Source organism: Olea europaea, chromosome 7, assembly GCF_002742605.1.
Source record: "Olea europaea var. sylvestris chromosome 7, O_europaea_v1, whole genome shotgun sequence".
In the NCBI taxonomy this organism is placed as follows: domain Eukaryota; kingdom Viridiplantae; phylum Streptophyta; class Magnoliopsida; order Lamiales; family Oleaceae; genus Olea; species Olea europaea.
In genome coordinates, this window is record NC_036243.1 from 21,055,773 (window position 1) to 21,074,300 (window position 18,528).

Consider the following 18,528-nt stretch of genomic DNA (forward strand, 5'->3'; position numbering starts at 1 on the left):
GACAGATCTAAAAGGAGTACCGCGAGACATGTGTTGTTGGGAGTGTCTGTTGGGGTTTTGAAAACAATCACACTGAAGATGACCAGGGGCTTGCTTCTGACAAAATTGGCAAACTCGAACCGGGCATTCCAAGAGAATGTGTCCTGGTTTCTTGCAGTAATTGCAGAATCTTGAAGATCCAGATGGATGCCCTTTGTTGTTGGGTTGAAAAGATCCAGATGGATGTATTTTGTTACTGGGTTGAGGTCCTCTAGGAGTGGCGAAGACAGCATCTGTAGAGATAGTCTTGCGAGGGGCAAGACGAGTTTCCTTCGAAAGAAGTTCAGTAACAGTTTGATCTAAAGTAGGTAAGGGACTGCAGTGAAGGAGAGATGCACGAACATGCTCAAACTCATTAGTGAGGGCCATGAGAAAGAGAACCAAGTGTTGCTGATCTCGATAGTTAAATTTTTTTTAGCATCGTGGGCATCTGTCTGTAAACTCTGGTTCTGAGGAAGCAAGTTGATCCCAAACATAGTGCATCTCAGATAAGAAATTATTAATGGATTGCCCAGGCTGTTGTTGCATACGATGTAGAGTACCTAGAAGTTGGTATTGATGAGACAGATCTGCGGTGGTGTAGCGTTTCTGTAGAAAATCTCATAGTGATTTTGCAGTCTTGAATCTACCAAACTGGAGATTGATGGAGCGTACGCATGTGTTGTGAATCCAAGTGATAATTTGGTGATTTTTGCTATCCCATTCTTCGAGACGATCTATGTATTTTGTGTTGTCTTCTCCAGCGATTTTCTCTGGTTTGGTGATATCACCAATAACATAATGCCAGAGCTTTCTGCCCTTAAGAAAGCTTGACATAGCCTGAGCCCATATAATGTAGTTGAGTCCTTACATGACAATGACAATAGGTTGTGAGGCCTCAAGATGCTCCATAATGTGCACGAAATTAGAAGGAGATAGAGATAAAAATAACAGGAATCGAACTGAACTGGTCAGGAAATGACTGATGGAGTGGTGGCTGAGATGATGTCGATGGAGAATAAGACTCTGACTATAGCGACGACCTAACATGTATGAAAAGGATATACAAGAGGTTTTTCTGATATGAAGGATTCACTAACAGTGGCAATCACAGAGCATACTCAACTCTTGATATATCAAGAACACTAAGAATAGTAGCTCTAATACCAAGTTGAATTTAAGAGAGAAAATAAGACAATACAAAGAGAAGAGAATTGTATTGAATAGTGTGTTTTGTTTACAAGAGATGTATCATATTTATAGCATAATTTGAGAGTAATGTGTTCCTTTCTAACCAATGTGGAACTAACTAACATTTATATTGTATATACATTAACAGAAAGTACAACATTTAGAGGAGCAGATGCTGGAATAAAATTGTGATTCTTCTGACTTCGTCAATATAACTTCAATTAAAAGTTAAACCTCAAAGAATCAAAATGACATTAAACAGAAAAAATAAAAAGAATACAGTACTAAAGCTCTCAGTGCACGGAGAGCTTTAGTACTGGAAGTGTGATGACTAGGTTCATTGTTTCATACCTTTAGAGAAGGAAAATGACTTGGTTCTGATGGTTTTGCAACATCCCACATATATATATTTCACCTTCGTCAGCCTCAAAAAGCAAGGAGGTTTGGAGAAAGAACATTAAAAACTCCAGTCCGCGAACTTGAAGTGAGAGGCAAATTAAAACATACATTCTACCAACGTCCATCAAATAGGAAATAAATAAAAACAGTGAAAACGCATGAAGCATGCACAATACAAAAACGAAAATGATTCTCTGCTTCTCACATGGTGCTTTTAGATTGTAATCATATTTGAGAAACGCATCAAACCACATGATCAAAAAACTTGTTTCATTATTGTCGCATTCTCCATGTGCACGAGGATTGTTGTAAAAATACCAAAATAAAAAATGAAAGGGGGTGTGCAAGCAGAAATTTTTAGTTAGACGACACAATTAAACTTTGAACAATTCGAATACTTGTTATTGATTTTTGAATGATTTATATTTGACCCAAGAAAATGTAGATTTACATTTAAAAAAATTTCTTCATTAATATTTTGCTAATCATTATCATCAGTTTGATTTCGAACAGTTAATTCTAGTGATCAAAAGGAAAAAATATAGCCAATATTCAATCAAATAAATACTATTTGTTTATGTTAAATTTGATATAATCAGTTTAGACACATTCTATATACACAAATAGGATGGGAGAAAATGAAAATTTAGGTTCTAATTAATTGAGAATTTGATTGAAAATTGAAAATGTGTACTAGATGTGATAATTTGTAAAAAAATTAGAAGGATTAAGGTTTTGGTAAAAGGTGTGAGAGAAAAGAAAAAAATCTAATTTATTGTGATTTTACCCTTGTTTGGTGGAGGTTAAAATCATATTTTCAATAAAATTTGATAAAAGTTAAGGATTCCATGAAATATGTTATTAAAATTAATTGTTAATTTTGATTTAAATTTCAATCGATATAAAAAATGACTTATACAAAAAAAAAAAAAAAAAAAAAAAAAAAACTCAAAAGTTGGGGGGTCACGTGACCCCATGACCCACCTTGGGTTCGCCCCTGGAAATGGATCGCCATGCTATTCCCAAACCATACATTGGAATGGATATCCTATTTTTAATTTTTTGGACCACGTATATAGTTAGTCCACATGCCCTTCGAAAAATTATAATTCACAAATTTGTTCATCAGTCGAGACGAGTTCATGATCCAGTTAAGGAAGGCAGCAAGGGCTAACGAAAGGGAGAAAACTTAAGGTGTTTTCGAATAATAGTCAAGAAAACATAAATGCAAAGTATTTTACAAAATAGTTTCTGTGCTTTCTTCATTTATTCGAGGCCAAGCTTACTATATAATAATTACAAAATAATGATAATCTGTAAACGGTAGCTGAATAAGATCATATTCACTTACTCACTGGCAATTAAGTTTGGTCCTTTGTTTGATTGGTGAAAGCAGATTAAAGGTGGTCTACCTGAAATGGTGTACATTGGGATGAAAAATCTTATAAATGCTGTAAAGGAAAGTGTTGGACTCCGTAGTGGAAAATTAATTTTCGGGTTCGAAGGTATGCTCTTTTCAATCAAAGTTGATAAATCATTGTATATATCTACATGTATCACCATTAATATAATACCTTTAAATGAAACCAATTCCATTAATTTCGAAGTTTGGAACTTCCAAACCTCAACCAATTCATTCCCTTAAAACCATTCCCTCAATTAATCAAACATTTCCACTTCTCATAACATTACAAATCTTCATGGAAATAACACAAATACAAAAGACCAAAGGAATTTCAAAAGTGAATTTTAGCAAAGACAATACAAAATTACAGACAACTAAATAACACATTCTAACCCAAAATTCTCAAAATTTTGAGTCAACTAACTAAAAAAATAAAAAGATCCAATAGTATATATTTTTCAAAAAAAAAAAAAAATTAATAGAAGCCAATTGAAAAAAAGAGGAAAAAAAGTGAAAAAATATAAAGCAAATAACCAAAGAAGGAGAAAAGAAGGGAAAAAAAGGAAAGTAACTTACCACTATAAAAAAATCAAATCTAAGATTGGACACTGGAAAAATCTGAAAAACAAATTTATTAATACACAAATAATAAAAACAAAATAGAAATAAGAAGTACACATTAAACTTTAAAGAAGGGATAAGAGAAGAAGAAATAAGGTGTAATTTATGTGAAAAAGTAAAGAATTTCGGGTGAGAAAGGGGAAATATCACTGTACTAATTAAACAAAATGGTGTAGTTTTTTCTCAAATACCGGGGAAACAAACGAAAATGTGAACGCCTTCTTATGCTAAAATGTAGAAAAAAAAAAATTCATCTACATTAAACAAATGGTTTAGAAATTAAAATAACTTATAAAAATGACTATAAAAACAACAAGGACACAAATATTTCTCATTTTCAAAAACTTCAAAAACTTTTTCTAAATTCTACACATTCTACACTAATAATAACATAATAAATACAATATTTGTGCAACCCATGAGATGAAGACTAGTATTTAAATATGAGGGTATTTTGGTCATTTTGCGTAAAAAAAAATTGGTAAAAAGGATGTTCAGCGTAAAGAAAAGTGGAAATAGAGGCAAAAATGTCAAAAAATGAAAGGTAAGCACGTTTTTCACAATAAACTTGAAAGGTAGGAACATTTTGTGCCAATTGGCCCTAATTTATTGGTCACACATAGTCAAATAATTAGTCACAAACATACAATCCCATTCCTCGCACCACGACCACCACAGCAACGAAAAACCACCACTACCACACACCATGGAAATCGAAAATCACCACCACAGCATCCACAACACCACCAATCCAACACAACATCAACACCAACACCACTACAAGCAGCATCACCATATTTCTCCACTGCAGCGTCAAAGACTACTTGAGCATCACTCACGTCGCTGTTAGGGAGGCTGTACAGTGGTGAAAATAGAGACTCCACTACATAGTGGAAATTGCGTCGGTTACAATGCCAGTTCGCAGCAACGTTGGATGCATCAAAATGATGTGTCTTCCAACAATGTTGGTTACTTCAAACCAATGCTGTTACGGTGGAGAGGGCATCTCTGATGATGATTGCAATAGAGAGAAGGGAGAGAATGTACAGAGAGAAAGAAGAGGGTAGAGAGAGAAGAAATGGAAAAATGATTAGGGTTTGAAAATGAAAGAGTGAATATGCAGATTAAATTTAATTTTATAATATTTTTATTGATATTTAAGAGATTATCTGATTTTTGAACAAAAAATTTTTAAAATCTGATTTTTGAATTTGGCATTTTAAAGAGTAGCTATAATTTCCATATATTTTTTTAGTGAAAACTACATAGATCCTACTTTTAAAGATCCCATTTCATAAATCATATGCTATATTTACTATTTCAAAAATCAGATATTTTGTTAATTAATATATTATTATTAGATAAATATATTATCGTTATAAATTAATTATATATCCATTTCCCCTCAGTCTCTCTCCACTTTCTCATCCTCTCTCTGTGTCCAAATTAATTGAAGTCAATATTTGTAAACTGCCCAAATTCTCCACTGTAAATGGATTTGCTATTCGAAGATGCACACCAAAGCCTCTTTGCGTCCTAATTCAATGGGACTATGGTATCGCTGTGCAGAAGTGCAGAGCCGTTCTAACGATGTGCTATGAGATTGTTGAAGAGGATGAAGGTGGCGTGATACATCCGTGGAATGGCTTCCAGCTAGGTGAAGAATATTGGCGGTGTTGGTGATGACGACGGTGGTTGTGGTTTCAGATCTGTTGTTTTGGATTCACCATGGTTTTGAAATTATCTTTTGAATGGTTTTTGGGCATGAATATTTGATTGATTTTTATTTGTTAGTGGTGGTGGTTTCCATGATGTGGTGATGTTGGGGTGGTTTTATTGGCTGTGGTGGTGATAGATTGGGCACTTCTGATGGTAAATTTAGAGTTGGTAGGATGGATTTGGGGGGTGCATCCGATGGTGGTGGTGGTGATCGTCGTAATGGCATTGGTGGTGCTCTAGCAGTGGTTGTGATTGTGGTCGGGATGGAGGTAGGGATTGGGTGGTAGTGGCTTTGGCGACGACAATTTTGGTGGTGATGCGGTTTGTAATAGTGTTGAGGTGGTGGTCACAAGTGCTGGTGATGGCCACAAATGATTTAGTTGACCGTGACCATTAAATTGTTTAAGCTGTGATCAATAAATAATATGTGATTAATAAAAAAGATAAATTGTGATCAAAAAATAATGTATGACCTAAATTATTAATTTGTGACCTATAATTTGATAATTTGTGATTATATAATAATTTGTGACTTATAACATTTGTGATTTGTAACCGATAAATAATTAGTAAATTACAAATTTTTGACTTGTGACCGATAAATAAATTGTGACCTATAAAGTTTTTTAGTTGTGATCATAAAATAATTTGTGACATATTAAAATTCTGATTTGTAATCGAAAAATAATATGTAAATAATTAAATCGTTAATTTGCGACCAAATTATATAAATAGATATATGAGCTTAATATATTTAATAAATAAATTTAATCATAAAAAAATTTAATAAATATTTGATTTTTAAAAATTGAAATTTTTATTCTTAATTTTGAAATAGGTGATATCTAAACGTTATGAATTTTTTCCTATTTTTTAATTGATCAAATTTTAATTTTAAAAAGTGGTAATTACACAGACAAGAGCATTTTAATTTCAAAGTGCAAAAATTAGGTGAAAAGAATTTTTAATCAAAATATAGGTATTGAGTTAATATCCCACACAAACCCTAAATCATTTTTCTCCAAAACACTCATCTCTCTCTCTCCCTTTCCTTCTTTCTGTCCCTATTTCTCTCCTCTCTATCTCGACCTACCTCTTCCCTCACTATTCTGGCGTTGCACCCACTATCATCCAGCGTGGCACCATCTTCTCAACCTCTCTCTTCCTTAATTTCGGCGGCTTCAAATAACAGCAGCACCAGCAGGCAACGATGCTTACTGCTCAAAGCGGCGAAGCAGTTGCATCGCTAAGAAAAACTTGGCAGTGCCTCACTGCGGACAACGCCGCGACGCACAATAAGGCGACGCTACTGCACAACGAAGCTTCAATGCTTTTTTAGGAGTTTTTTTTTAACCGATCTACTGTGGGAGTTTTTTTTTTTTTTTGTTGGTGATTTGCCAATTAAATTTACTGCGATATTTGTTGGTAGCGGTGGTGGTGGTGTGCGGTGGTGGTGAAAGTTGGCTAGGATTTCTATGGTGATGCGGGTCATGGTAATGTGGCGGTGTTGGTGGATCTAGCCGTTTGGGGTTTTGTTGAATTTGGCCGGTGGTAAGGGGCAGTGATGGTGGTGGTGATGGTTGCGTGTTTGTGTTGATTTTTTTGTTGGTGGTGGTTACGGGGATAATGTGGTGGAGGTGGGGGTGGGATAATGTTTGTGATCGACTATTTGGTTGATTTGAGACTAGGTATTGCTGAATGATCGAATTGGGGGTGGAATGTTTGATGCATGTGAACAAACTATTTGGTTGTGTGTTTTGCTAGTGGTAGTGGTGCTGGCTTTGGTAGTGAGGTTGGGTAGTGATTGTGGTGCCAATTTGGGTTATAGCAGTGGTGGTAAGGTTACGGTGGTGTGGTGCAAGCTGTGGTTATGTGGTGGTAAATTGTGATCAAGATTAGTACTGGATCAAAATAGGTCGTGGGGGTGTTTAGTGCATGTGACCAACTAATTGGACTAATTATTAATCTGTGACCAATAAACTTGAAAATATGTGACCCATAGATAAAATATGACCTGTAATTTGAATGATCTGTGACCTCGAAATAATCCATGACCTATAAAATTTTTGATTTGTGACCACGAAATAATTTATGATCAATTGATTTGATGATATGTTACTAACAAATAAATCTGTGACCTAAAATTATGAATTTGTGATCATTAATCGAGTAAATAATTTTGTGACATATAATTATAAATTTGTGATCATTAATCGTAAACTGTAACTTTATTATATTTATTTAATAAATATTTTTAATTAATTAAATATATACATGAATTTTGAATTTTCGAACTATGTACTTGATTTTTTAATTGGTGTAAGTAATATACCTTGATTATGAATTTCTCCCTTTTAAAAACACACGGATCCACAACTGTATGAAAGATATTGCTTACAAAAGCCCACCGGTCCAAGGGACACAGGCCCGAAAATAAAACTAGACCACCAGTAGGACCAATACTACGCTATTGGCCTTTTTGTATTATTTTCAGTTTTCTTTTTTCTATCCCCCAAACGAAGAAGAAAATTAACTAGTCAGCTGAAAACCAGAAAGGAAACACCATAACTCGTAAGAGTGAGACTCAGAAAGTTGCTTTTCCAACCCAAAATGCCTTTGGCCTCTCGCTTTCTCTATAGATCCACTCGCCAGGTTTCATTGATCTCTTTATTGTATTTTGGATTATTTTTTTCTTTTAATTCCTTCTAATAAATAGATCTAGCCTCAAAATATCCAAAATGTTTTTACTTTTGTATAAATTAACGGGTAGGGTTTTAGTTTATTTTTTTGTGAAGGAGAAATTTAAATTTGTATTTCAAAAATATTTTACATTTGCGTCTCTAATTATTACTGTTTTTGTTGTTATTATTAATATTTTTGAATTCGATAAAATGTGGATGATTCGTCTGAAATCTTTTTATTTTTTATTTTTTTATTTTTGTAGGTGTATACTGGGCATATGATCCTGCAACCGGAGCAGGCGAGTTCTGCTCGTTCATTTGCCAAAGCCACTGGTTCTGCTCCCTCTGCTCTGAAGGGTGATGGTGAGTCGTTTTTGTTAAGCCTCACAACAATTATTGGAGTGTTGTGATTATTTAAGTCTGGTGTTGGTGGTGGGATTAAAATGGATTCTTTCTTGATAATGGCTAAGAACATCTAAGCCCTTGTTTTAGTTAATCTTAACACTACAAAATTAGCAGTCTAAAGGCGTGGAACTGAATTTAGGAAAATAGAACGAACTATCCGAAAAATATGTTTTGAGCAGTTTACACCTGTTTAACGTGTATAACACAAGTTGAAGAATTAAATTATAAATGAATTTGTGAGAGAACCACCAAGAAGCATTACCAGAGGAACCAGGGTTGGTTGAGCTAGATGCGTAAATGATATTTAGATAGCATCATAGCAACTTTGGGAAAGATTTTCTAATAATAATCACTGATGGTGACGTGATTGGTGAAATCCCTGTTTAGAGGATGATGCGATGCTAGTTTGCTATGTGGTCGATTTCTTTTTCATAGGAAAGATGGCAGCACTGATGGTTAACAATTCATGTTTATGAAAGGACTCGACTTCCAATTTTTTTTATTTCATTGACGTTACTCATTTCTTTTTCTTTTTCTTTTTAATTTGAAAAAATAGATCTGTTGTGGGTTCTCCAATTTTTTCTATGTCAATGATGTTACAACACACTGGTATTTGAACCCGAAATGAAAATAAAAACTTCAGATATTACACGCTATATCCTTTATATTTAGGGCGTTGAGCTATGACGTCAATGGTTCTAAATGATTTACGTTTCCAACACTTCCAATATACGTATGATTAAAGAAATATGTTATGCTGTGTGCCTGTGTATAATATTGTAAGTTTTGAGCTTCTGACTTGCACGTACATCTGAAGAGATGTTGAAGGGAATTTTTCTGGAGGTGAAAAAGAAATTTGAGACAGCCCTTGGGATTCTCCAAAAAGAGAAGATCACCATAGATCCTGATGATCCTGCTGCTGTGTCTGAATATGCCAGAGTCATGAAGACTGTAAGACAGAAGTAAGATCTTTTAGCTGTTTTAGTAGAAAGTCTTGGTTTAGTGGGCCTGTCCAAGTTTTCCATATCTAATCTTGTTTACAAAACGCTCCTCTACCCAGAATGAAAAACTTGGATTCTCATTCTTTAACTCGCTAACTCGCTTTCCTTTCACGCAACCTGATCTAAATTTCGTCATAAATAAGGAGACCTTCGCTAAAGCCGTAAGCTCATTGGTTTAAGAGCTACTCCGCGTCTCGTAATAGTAAAATTTTATATTGAAAGTGAGAGATGTAGATAGGTTAATTTTAAATAATTTTGCACCTTCAGTTTTAACTGACTATTGGCTTGAGCATCTCGGTGTGAAGTTCATTTTATTCACTGCTCGCCTGTTGGAACTATATCTTGGTTAAATTACTATGCATGTGGACTAGGTTAAAGATATCCCAGACAAATATCTGACAGTTGTTCTTGAAGGTCGCCAGCAGTTTGAGAAACATGGTATTGTAGTTAGTGTTCATTCTCACTCACATAAAGCATATAGCGCTGTGCACATCGAGCATGAGACAATTTATTAACTCGTCATGTCATTTCATCGCCATGCGCAATTTGAGTGACTCTTTGATCACTTGTCATTGACATGGTTCTAGAATTTTGATTATCTTTTATTTTTTATTTTTTATTTTTTTATTAAAATGTATTATTGACATGTTTGACTTATAATTGTATCTTTTTGCTTCCTAAGGGCCTTTATATTATTTGCTTTATTGTTGTTTCCTTTTCTATGCATTAATTGTAGCTGTTATAATTTCTGCCCAAGTTTCATGTGATCACGTTTATTTTGCACTCTATGCTTCTGTTAATGTTGACTTTTCTCCTTACCTCACCTGTTATATAATTGCTAGATCATTTTCATGGGGTGAAATAAGGGCTGAGCTTCCTGAGCTTTAACATAGTGTGATTATAGTCCTCAACCTTCAAAAGTGAGGTTTTGAGTGTCCAATCTATTTAAATAAATGAATACGAGTCCCCACGTGACTGAAACTATTAATTTAGAAGTTCAAATCGCATATGGCTTTCACATGATCACAGTTAGATGGCAAAACTGTTTAACCACTTACATTCATCTCCAACTGATAGTTGCGTGCAATTTTAATGTCCAAATTGATGATTTTCGTCACATGTGGATCTAATTTCACATATTCAAATTGGTTAGGGCACCCAAAACCTCACTTTTGAAGGTTCAAGACCATAACCACACCACGCGAAAGGTTTGGGAGTCCAACCCTGGTTTTCTGTTTTTGTTGTTTTATCCTTCTTTGTCAATTATATTAAGCTTACTATTGTTGGGTCTTAATTTGATTATATTCTGTTTATTTGTTTAATGATTTGTTTTATATGTGCAGAGCTGATCTGTTTTCAGAGTCACAGAGGATCAAATACACTATCGAGTCACGAACACAGGGTATTCCGGATGCTCGATCTTATTTACTGGCATTGAAGGAGATTAGGATCAAGTATGTACTTTTTCTCTATTGGATGTATTGATATCGATATAAAGTTTTCCTTTCTTCTAATTTATGGATGAATTTTTTGTATGACAACTTCCTCCGAAAATGTACATTTGAAATTTGGGGGATTTTATAATCGTTGAATTTCCAAGTCTAAAACATGAAGTGATTATCTTTGCAGTAGTTTCTTAAAGTTAGGCTTGTATACCATTATTCTCAGATACTCCGTGAATTATCTTTGGACGCCTGTGTCATGGGATTTTCCTGCTATTCTACGAACTCTTTTATATGCTTAAATAGTTCTGTGGCCCTTTTATTCTCCGCCATTATGTTGACAGTATTACGATGAAACCTTCTTCTTGGAGCACCTTGATGTTGGAGCTAGGCATATGCTCTTTATCCAGTCCTCTTCTCCTTCATTCATATTCATTTCATAATGTTTTGGCAGGAGGGGCCTTACTGATGAACAGGGTGCAGAGGCTATGATGATGGATGCATTGGAAAAAGTTGAGCAAGAACTAAAGAAACCACTTATGAGGAATGATAAGAAGGGAATGGCCCTCCTAATGACAGAATTTGATAAGATCAACCAAAAGTAAGCTCCATGAACAAGCTTGGAATTTGCAGTGTGTGTCATTTGGTCTATGTTGTGGGTCGTCGTTTTATTTACAAGTTTTGTAGTCTGCCTAGCATGGTGAAAATGCTATGTGGGTAAAAGTCTGGGTGTTTCTTACTGTATTTTACAGTTTTACCATTCTACTTGTGTAGACTTGGCATACGTAGAGAAGATCTGCCCAAATACGAAGAACAGTTGGAATTCAAAATAGCAAAAGCTCAGCTGGAGGAGCTGAAGAAGGATGCTCTTGAAGCAATGGACACTCAGAAGAAGCGGTATATCTTCTTAATTCCACATACAAGTTTAGCGGTCACAGCATAAATTTCCCTAAACACGAATTTTATTGTTGAGGTTTATATTATTTTGCTAGGGAGGAGTTCAAAGATGAAGAAATGCCCAACGTGAAGTCATTAGACATCCGAAACTTCATCTGAGACTAAAATTTTCTTCGAACTTTATTTCTTTTCTTTCGACCTTCAGTGATCTCCTCATACGATTTAAAGGAGATATCGTGCTACTGACAGATTGAAGAGTATCGAAGACATAATAAAGTCTTGTTATTAATAATGGTACGGCAGAAAATTTGTCTGCATACGTATTGAATCTTGGTTAATACGTTGCAACGTTTCTTGTTTTTCTGTATGCCGTTCTTGAGGCCAACACCAATTCTACTGTATTTATACTTGAAAAGTGGAGCTTGTATTTCCATTTCTAATCTTTAACTCCCTATTGTGACCAGACCAGAATGTTTTCATCTCGTAAATGTCGTGTAATTGCTTAATTACAATGGGGATGGCCTTTGGTGTTAATTTTGTCTCCAACAACCTTGTGCAAAACAATAAATAAATAAATAAATAAATTTAGTAGCATACGAACCTAGTATTATGTAAATAATTTAGGTTGCGTTCGGTATACAATATTGAATAAGGGAATGTTTGTTATCTTAACAGGGATGGAATTAAGGGGGATATGATTAATGTAGATTATTCTAGTATACCATAATAGAGAACATAAAAGTGCTGAAAAGAAATTTTAATCGATGATATTTTTTTTACTTGTAGGTAAATTTACTTATAAGTTGAATATTTTTACTGTAATAAGTAAATTTATTTGTGATTTAACTTATGAATGAATCTTTACATTAGGTGAATTTTTTCAATTAAAATTAATTTTTTTCTTATAAGTGAAAACTAAACGGTAAGAGATATTAGTAAGTTAAAATAGATCAAATTGAACATAATCGATGAAGAAAGATGTAATAAAACTTATAAGTTGTCTTGTATAGTCCGATCAAGTTACCGAACATGGTAATAGGATGGAGATGAAGACACAAGCAAAAGAATGATTAAAAACATAAATTCCATGGTTAATCTCAATTACATGATAGGGCATGTATTTGGATTATCATCACTAAACAAGAGAATGTACTGTTCTTCAACTGGATTTAGAGTTGCAATAGCTGAATCATCAGTGCCTCTGACATAATTAGGAGGTGCCATTTCGTCATAAACTCCAGCAACACAAGGGTGACTGTTTGAGTTGTGATGCCAAAACCCTGTCCAAAAAATTGGGATATGATGAAAACTGGGCTAAGCCCACTTGTCGATTTATATTTCCATTGCCCGACAATTCAATGAAGAAGCCCACTCCCCAAGCCCAAATATTTGGCCAAACTCGCACTTTGAATGAGTGACTTTAGTTGCCTCAAATGGTGAGAAATCATCTGTTGTTCTGTACTGTTGATTTCATCTGAGATCTACAGTGATGGTTGGGTATAGCCCTCGTTTCGCCCCCATTATTTGGATTTATAATGGGAGAATAATTTTTTTTGAAAAATGAATGATTGTAAAAGAATGAAAAGTTTTCGATTTACGTAAATTATTATTTTATTGAAGATTGTGAGGTTGAAAATAAGAGAGAGAAAAATTTAAATTAAATTGATGCGGCTATAGTCTTAATCACTTTTTCTGATTGATTTCTTTGTGTGGATTCTAGAATCTTCTCTCTGAGTTTTTTCCCTTTCCCTTTGTCTTCTCTGTGTCGATCTTCAACTTTTGGTTGCTGTTTTTTTGTGTGATTTTGAGTCTCGATTTGGGGACTTCTAGTTCGTTGAAGTAGCTTCGATTTGCCATTGAGGGTTTGGGTTGGTTCTTTTGATTTGTACAGAAGGGCACAATGTGACTGAGCCCAATATCGATGATATCCTGATGCTAATGAGTCTTTTGGTTGTAAATCTTTGAGATACTTGTATGAACTTTGGGTTATTTTTGATTTCTTGTACTAATAGTTAGCTATCATTGTGTACGGCAACTATGGCCATGGCTAAGACTTTTTCCCAGTTGCTTTAGCAGCCTTCACCACCTTTTTGGGATAAACAAAACCAGTCACTGTTGCCTCCTGGTTCTTCAAGTCCTGCGATATTAGTTGAAACCAAGTAGATCATAATAGGCGTGCATGTTTGGCATATAGTGATATTAGTGAGTTTATCTTGGATATTTATATCATAAATATAATATGTAAAATGAACAACCAATTTAGATGAAGTACTCAATTGGTGAAAAGTATGGAATTCGTGTGGGAGGTTGGGTGGATCACATCCCATGCAATAATAAAAAAAATATTTTGATTGGGGTTTTGGGGGCTTCTTTGATTAAGATAAGCCTATTCAACTTTTACTAGTAATAACAAATCCCTCAATTAAACTAAATAAAAGAATTCCCTTATCCAATTCTGGGTGTTTATATAGTTATTGGCTTCAAAAATAAATGTTTTGCAAATCAAGTCGAAGAAGTCCACTCAAGAGCACAACTGGTCGACTCAACACGATTGGAGAATATTATGTGTAGTTCTTTATAGAGCTTCCCAAATATTTGATAAATTTTGACACCGCTCATAGAGAACTGTTTGATTCTACAAAATTTGAATAATGGAAATGTAACAAATTCAAACGTCATAACACCAAAGCTAATCAAGATTAACTATTATATCCATGCCAAATACATTATTGAGTGTGCATTTGGCCCACCGTATTAGAACAAATAATATTAATTTAATTCTCTCCGGTGTTTAGTGTAGATAGTGTTCTTAATCTCATAAATCACAGTAATCTGTCTAATTGCACCATTGTGCCAGCTGCAACCCTGTACGGTCTGTCTGTACTGTCTGTCTGGACCAACTTCTGGACCACTTAAAGTGGATGCTCAACACGGTGATTAGCCCTTTGTGGATTAACATCCGGGCCTACGGACAAAAAATCTTGGCGTTCTTTCAATTTTCTGTTGTTGCTTGTCGGCTTTGGGAATGTAAAATACCTACAATCTTGAATGTTTCAGTTTCTTTTGCATTGTATTCCCTTGGGATTTTCTACCATTCTGTGCGTCAAAGGCATTGTCTTCTGTTCCTGGTACAGATTGAAGATTGACTGAGAGCCGAAGAGTATCTGTGAGATTGGTATGTTTCCTGCTGTCCTTACGAACATGAACATTTATCACATTAAATAATCATTCGAATGTGTTTCTGTCTTTTTCCAGGGAATTTTGCTTGACATTCTACGGGAATGGTTAAACCAAATATTTTCTGGCTTGACATCGAGCATCACTAGGAAGCTTTTCAAGAACATGTTAATAATTCTGGAGATGATTTTGTTCTCTCTTGATGCAATACAGACTGCTTCAGTTTCAGACACCAGTAACAAAAAGAAAGAGAGATTGGGAAAACTCATAAACATCGAGCAACAAATTTGCCGTATACTGGTGTCAATTCATGTTGGAACGCATCATATTTTTGCTCTACATGTTTATACATGGGGCATAAATGTTGCAAGAAGAACAGTTACGGAACCAAGGTTCATGATATGGTTGAACCATGTATTGTTTTTTTGGATATTCTTGGAAGCAAGTAGATGATAGAGATTTTACAAATCCATGGATTTTCATGATAAGATCAGGAAGAAGAATTGCTTCCTTCAGAAATCCAACAACAGCATTGGCTAAAAGCTAAGCCATTTTGGATAATGCTATAGAAAGGATCACTCAGTCTGCTCAAATATCATATGTACCATAAATATGAAAATAAAAATAGAAAGCTTCATGGTTCCATTGCAAGGTATGGAATCGGATACCACATCGAGAGTATGGGCTTTCCGTTTGAGGTTTACACAAACCTGAATCTTCAACTCAACAACTAGCTTTTGAGGTATGGCTATGCCAAGATCAATAACAATTGTATTAGAGCAAGTCAACACGTCTCCTAGTTGCAATCATGCGGCATTGAAGGTGAGGCCGGCATGAAGTGTTTGTCTGGGACTAGAAGTGGCTAGTGCTAAGCCTGTTGTTGTAGGCATCAAGACTAAAGAGCATGGTTGATTGTCATGGTTCCCATTACAAGGTACGGGATTTGGATCTCCCATCGAAAATGTGGGCTTTCGTGTGAAGTTTATATAGACTTGAATTCTCTAACTTTAACAGCTAGCTATTGAAATGTGGCTCCCCCACGATCTATAACAAAACCTTAATATGATAAATAGAACTCAGATCCCAAAAAACTAACCTCCAATATATTGTCAATATCATTTTGTAATTTCCAGGTCAAGCAGTCAACAAGCCGAAGAAAATGGGGTTACAACTGGTAAGAAACCATGAAAATACATCCAACTTATTCCAGCAAAAAATTGCTTGGAATTTGTTAGAAATAGAATCAACAAACCAATTTATGGGTGTCAAGACATTCTCCTCTCTGGCTTGGGGAAAGCTCACCCAATTGCAATTGGAAACCTTGATGTATATTCTGGATATGAAGACAAGAAAATCAGTCTATTCTTTATTTACTCTGAACTTATTAAACTGAAAAATAATCGTGTAAGGTTGCATAAAAGTCATAATATGAATTGTCTTGAATTCAAAAACCTGGACTTGCAAGGAAAAGATAAGGTATGCTAATTTTGTTGTGCTAGAATCTCCAAGAAGCTAACACCTTAACAAATCAGATACAAAGAGTTGTCTGGTCGAAAACAAATCACAGCATAAATATGTTAAATTCACCAGAAACTTCCCTGATCAGATGTAAAGACCGTGTTTGAATTCTGACTCCTTTCCCTGTAAACTCGAGTGACCACGAGTCCAATCGAGCATGAGCAAAGAACAAAATGATGCAATATTTCAAAATAATCATTATCATTCTATCAAATACAAATGTAAGATTTAAAGCAGCTCTTTGACTATTCCATTTCCACAATCAAGCCAAAAATGATAAGAAACCAGTCCCGAAGCATATTAAAATTTTAGAAGTGCAAACCCTAAGTCAATAAATCCTTCAAATACTTGTATCAAATTGGACTTCTAAAGTATCACTCTTTTTCTTAAGAATTAGATAAAAGTACAGGACAGATCAGTAGAAGTCTCAGTAGAAGTCAGAGAGACTTAAATGTGAAAACATGACTTAACCAATTTTTATCTGTTTTAAGCACCGTGCTAAATGATGTGCTAAAACCACATACAAGTGCAATCAAAAAGAACTTCCCTCCAGAGTTTCTACTGCTTTCGTTTTCATGAAGGAACCAAGGATAAATGTCATCCAAACATACTTAGTTATCTGGTTTTCTTATTTCCATCTTGCATTGAATTAAACTTACCGATGGGAAATATGAGAGGGAGCTTGAATTTTATGAAAAATGGTGATAGTATTGGAGAAGAAGAATACTGTTATGTCTTTGAAATGAACTACAGAAGATAAGAAGAAGAATTGAAGATAACCATGTATTTAAGTGGGTCTCTAATTGTAATGTTGTTGTTTATTTAAATTTTGTTTTAGTTAACTATTGTCATTAATAGATTAATTATAAATATAATTTAATTGATGGATAACTACTTAATTAGTTAGTTATGCCTATATATAGTTGGAATTTGGTTGAAAAGAGATAAAATGTGGTTAAGTATAAAACCATAAAAAACAAGACTTTCGTGTACTAATTTATTCTACTCGTCGAGTAAATGATCGTGATATATTTGAAATCTCAAAACCAAGTACGAATGAATGAGAAATTATGGTCCAAAGTGGGAAAGAAAAGACGAAAAACTGGACAAGAATTTGCCTAACTCCACCACTTGCCTAGCATGAACTAGTAATAAGAGCGAGAGACAAGTCTCTGCATAAAATAACACAGCTGGTGCTCAAGCGACGCTCCAGCAGTAAGGCAGCAATAGAATGGATTGCCACCCATCATGAAGGCTGGTGAGTTTTGGAACGTATCTCTTCACTTACATTCTCTCATCTTCTATAAATAAGATCCTTGGGACGTCCATTACAACATTCCAATCATATGCAATCATAGCATAATATAAAATTCATATTATCCTGCCCTTCGGGGCATAACCCAGTAGTGCTAAGAATAGGAGTGAGGTAGTCACAGTCTTGTTGGCAACCGCAGTATGAGGGTTCGATTCCTGAGATATGGAATTGGACACTTTGTTGACACTAGTGTACGGGCAAACTTTTCTTCCCTGGTCTGCTAGGGTACATCCTGCAATTTACCTCACTCACGCTGCTCCAGGAGCGGGGGACTTTAAAAAAAAAAAATATTCATATTATCCTAGCCAAAATTCTATATAAAATTCGTCTTTCATTTCAAAGGAAAGGAGTACAAAAACCATCTTTTGGTTAGTTGTTCTTGTGGTATTAGAGTGCTATAAACACAAGAAGGTAGTCGTTGTATCTTGGAGTTGATCGCTATTATCTGTAGACACTGTTGTGGGACAAAATCGACCTAAGAACAAAAAGTTCAACTCTTGCCTCGACTTTGCATCCATTTTACTTGGTGTTACTTTGTCCTTCATTGGCATTTCTTTGTTGTTTTATTACTCATTTCTTGATGTTATTCTGTCCAATTTGGGTAACATTGGCAAGTTCAAATTTGTTAAAAGAAAATCACTCAAATCAATTTTCCAAAAACATCAACAATAATATATTATATGTGTAAATCAAGGTTTACGTCCTGGTGTACATAATACCCAAGTAGCAATAAAGTACA

General features: G+C 34.7%; 1 protein-coding gene across 1 annotated transcript; it reads left to right on the forward strand.

The window, feature by feature from the left end:
* Window positions 1-7,856: 7,856 nt before the first annotated feature.
* LOC111397399 (probable ATP synthase 24 kDa subunit, mitochondrial) lies at window positions 7,857-12,247 on the forward strand. The gene is made up of 7 exons (XM_023024304.1): window positions 7,857-8,005; window positions 8,298-8,397; window positions 9,257-9,401; window positions 10,784-10,894; window positions 11,337-11,483; window positions 11,657-11,779; window positions 11,875-12,247. Exons 1-7 carry the CDS (start codon window positions 7,964-7,966, stop codon window positions 11,936-11,938), a joined length of 732 nt encoding a protein of 243 aa, XP_022880072.1. The 5' UTR covers window positions 7,857-7,963; the 3' UTR covers window positions 11,939-12,247.
* The last annotated feature ends 6,281 nt before the right edge of the window (window positions 12,248-18,528 follow it).

Coding starts and splice junctions, on each gene's coding strand:
- LOC111397399 (XM_023024304.1), top strand. CDS start 7,964: ATGCCTTTGGCCTCTCGCTTTCTCTATAGATCCACTCGCCAG. Junction 8,006..8,297: donor TCTATAGATCCACTCGCCAG/GTTTCATTGATC, acceptor TTATTTTTGTAG/GTGTATACTGGGCATATGAT. Junction 11,484..11,656: donor TTTGATAAGATCAACCAAAA/GTAAGCTCCATG, acceptor CTACTTGTGTAG/ACTTGGCATACGTAGAGAAG.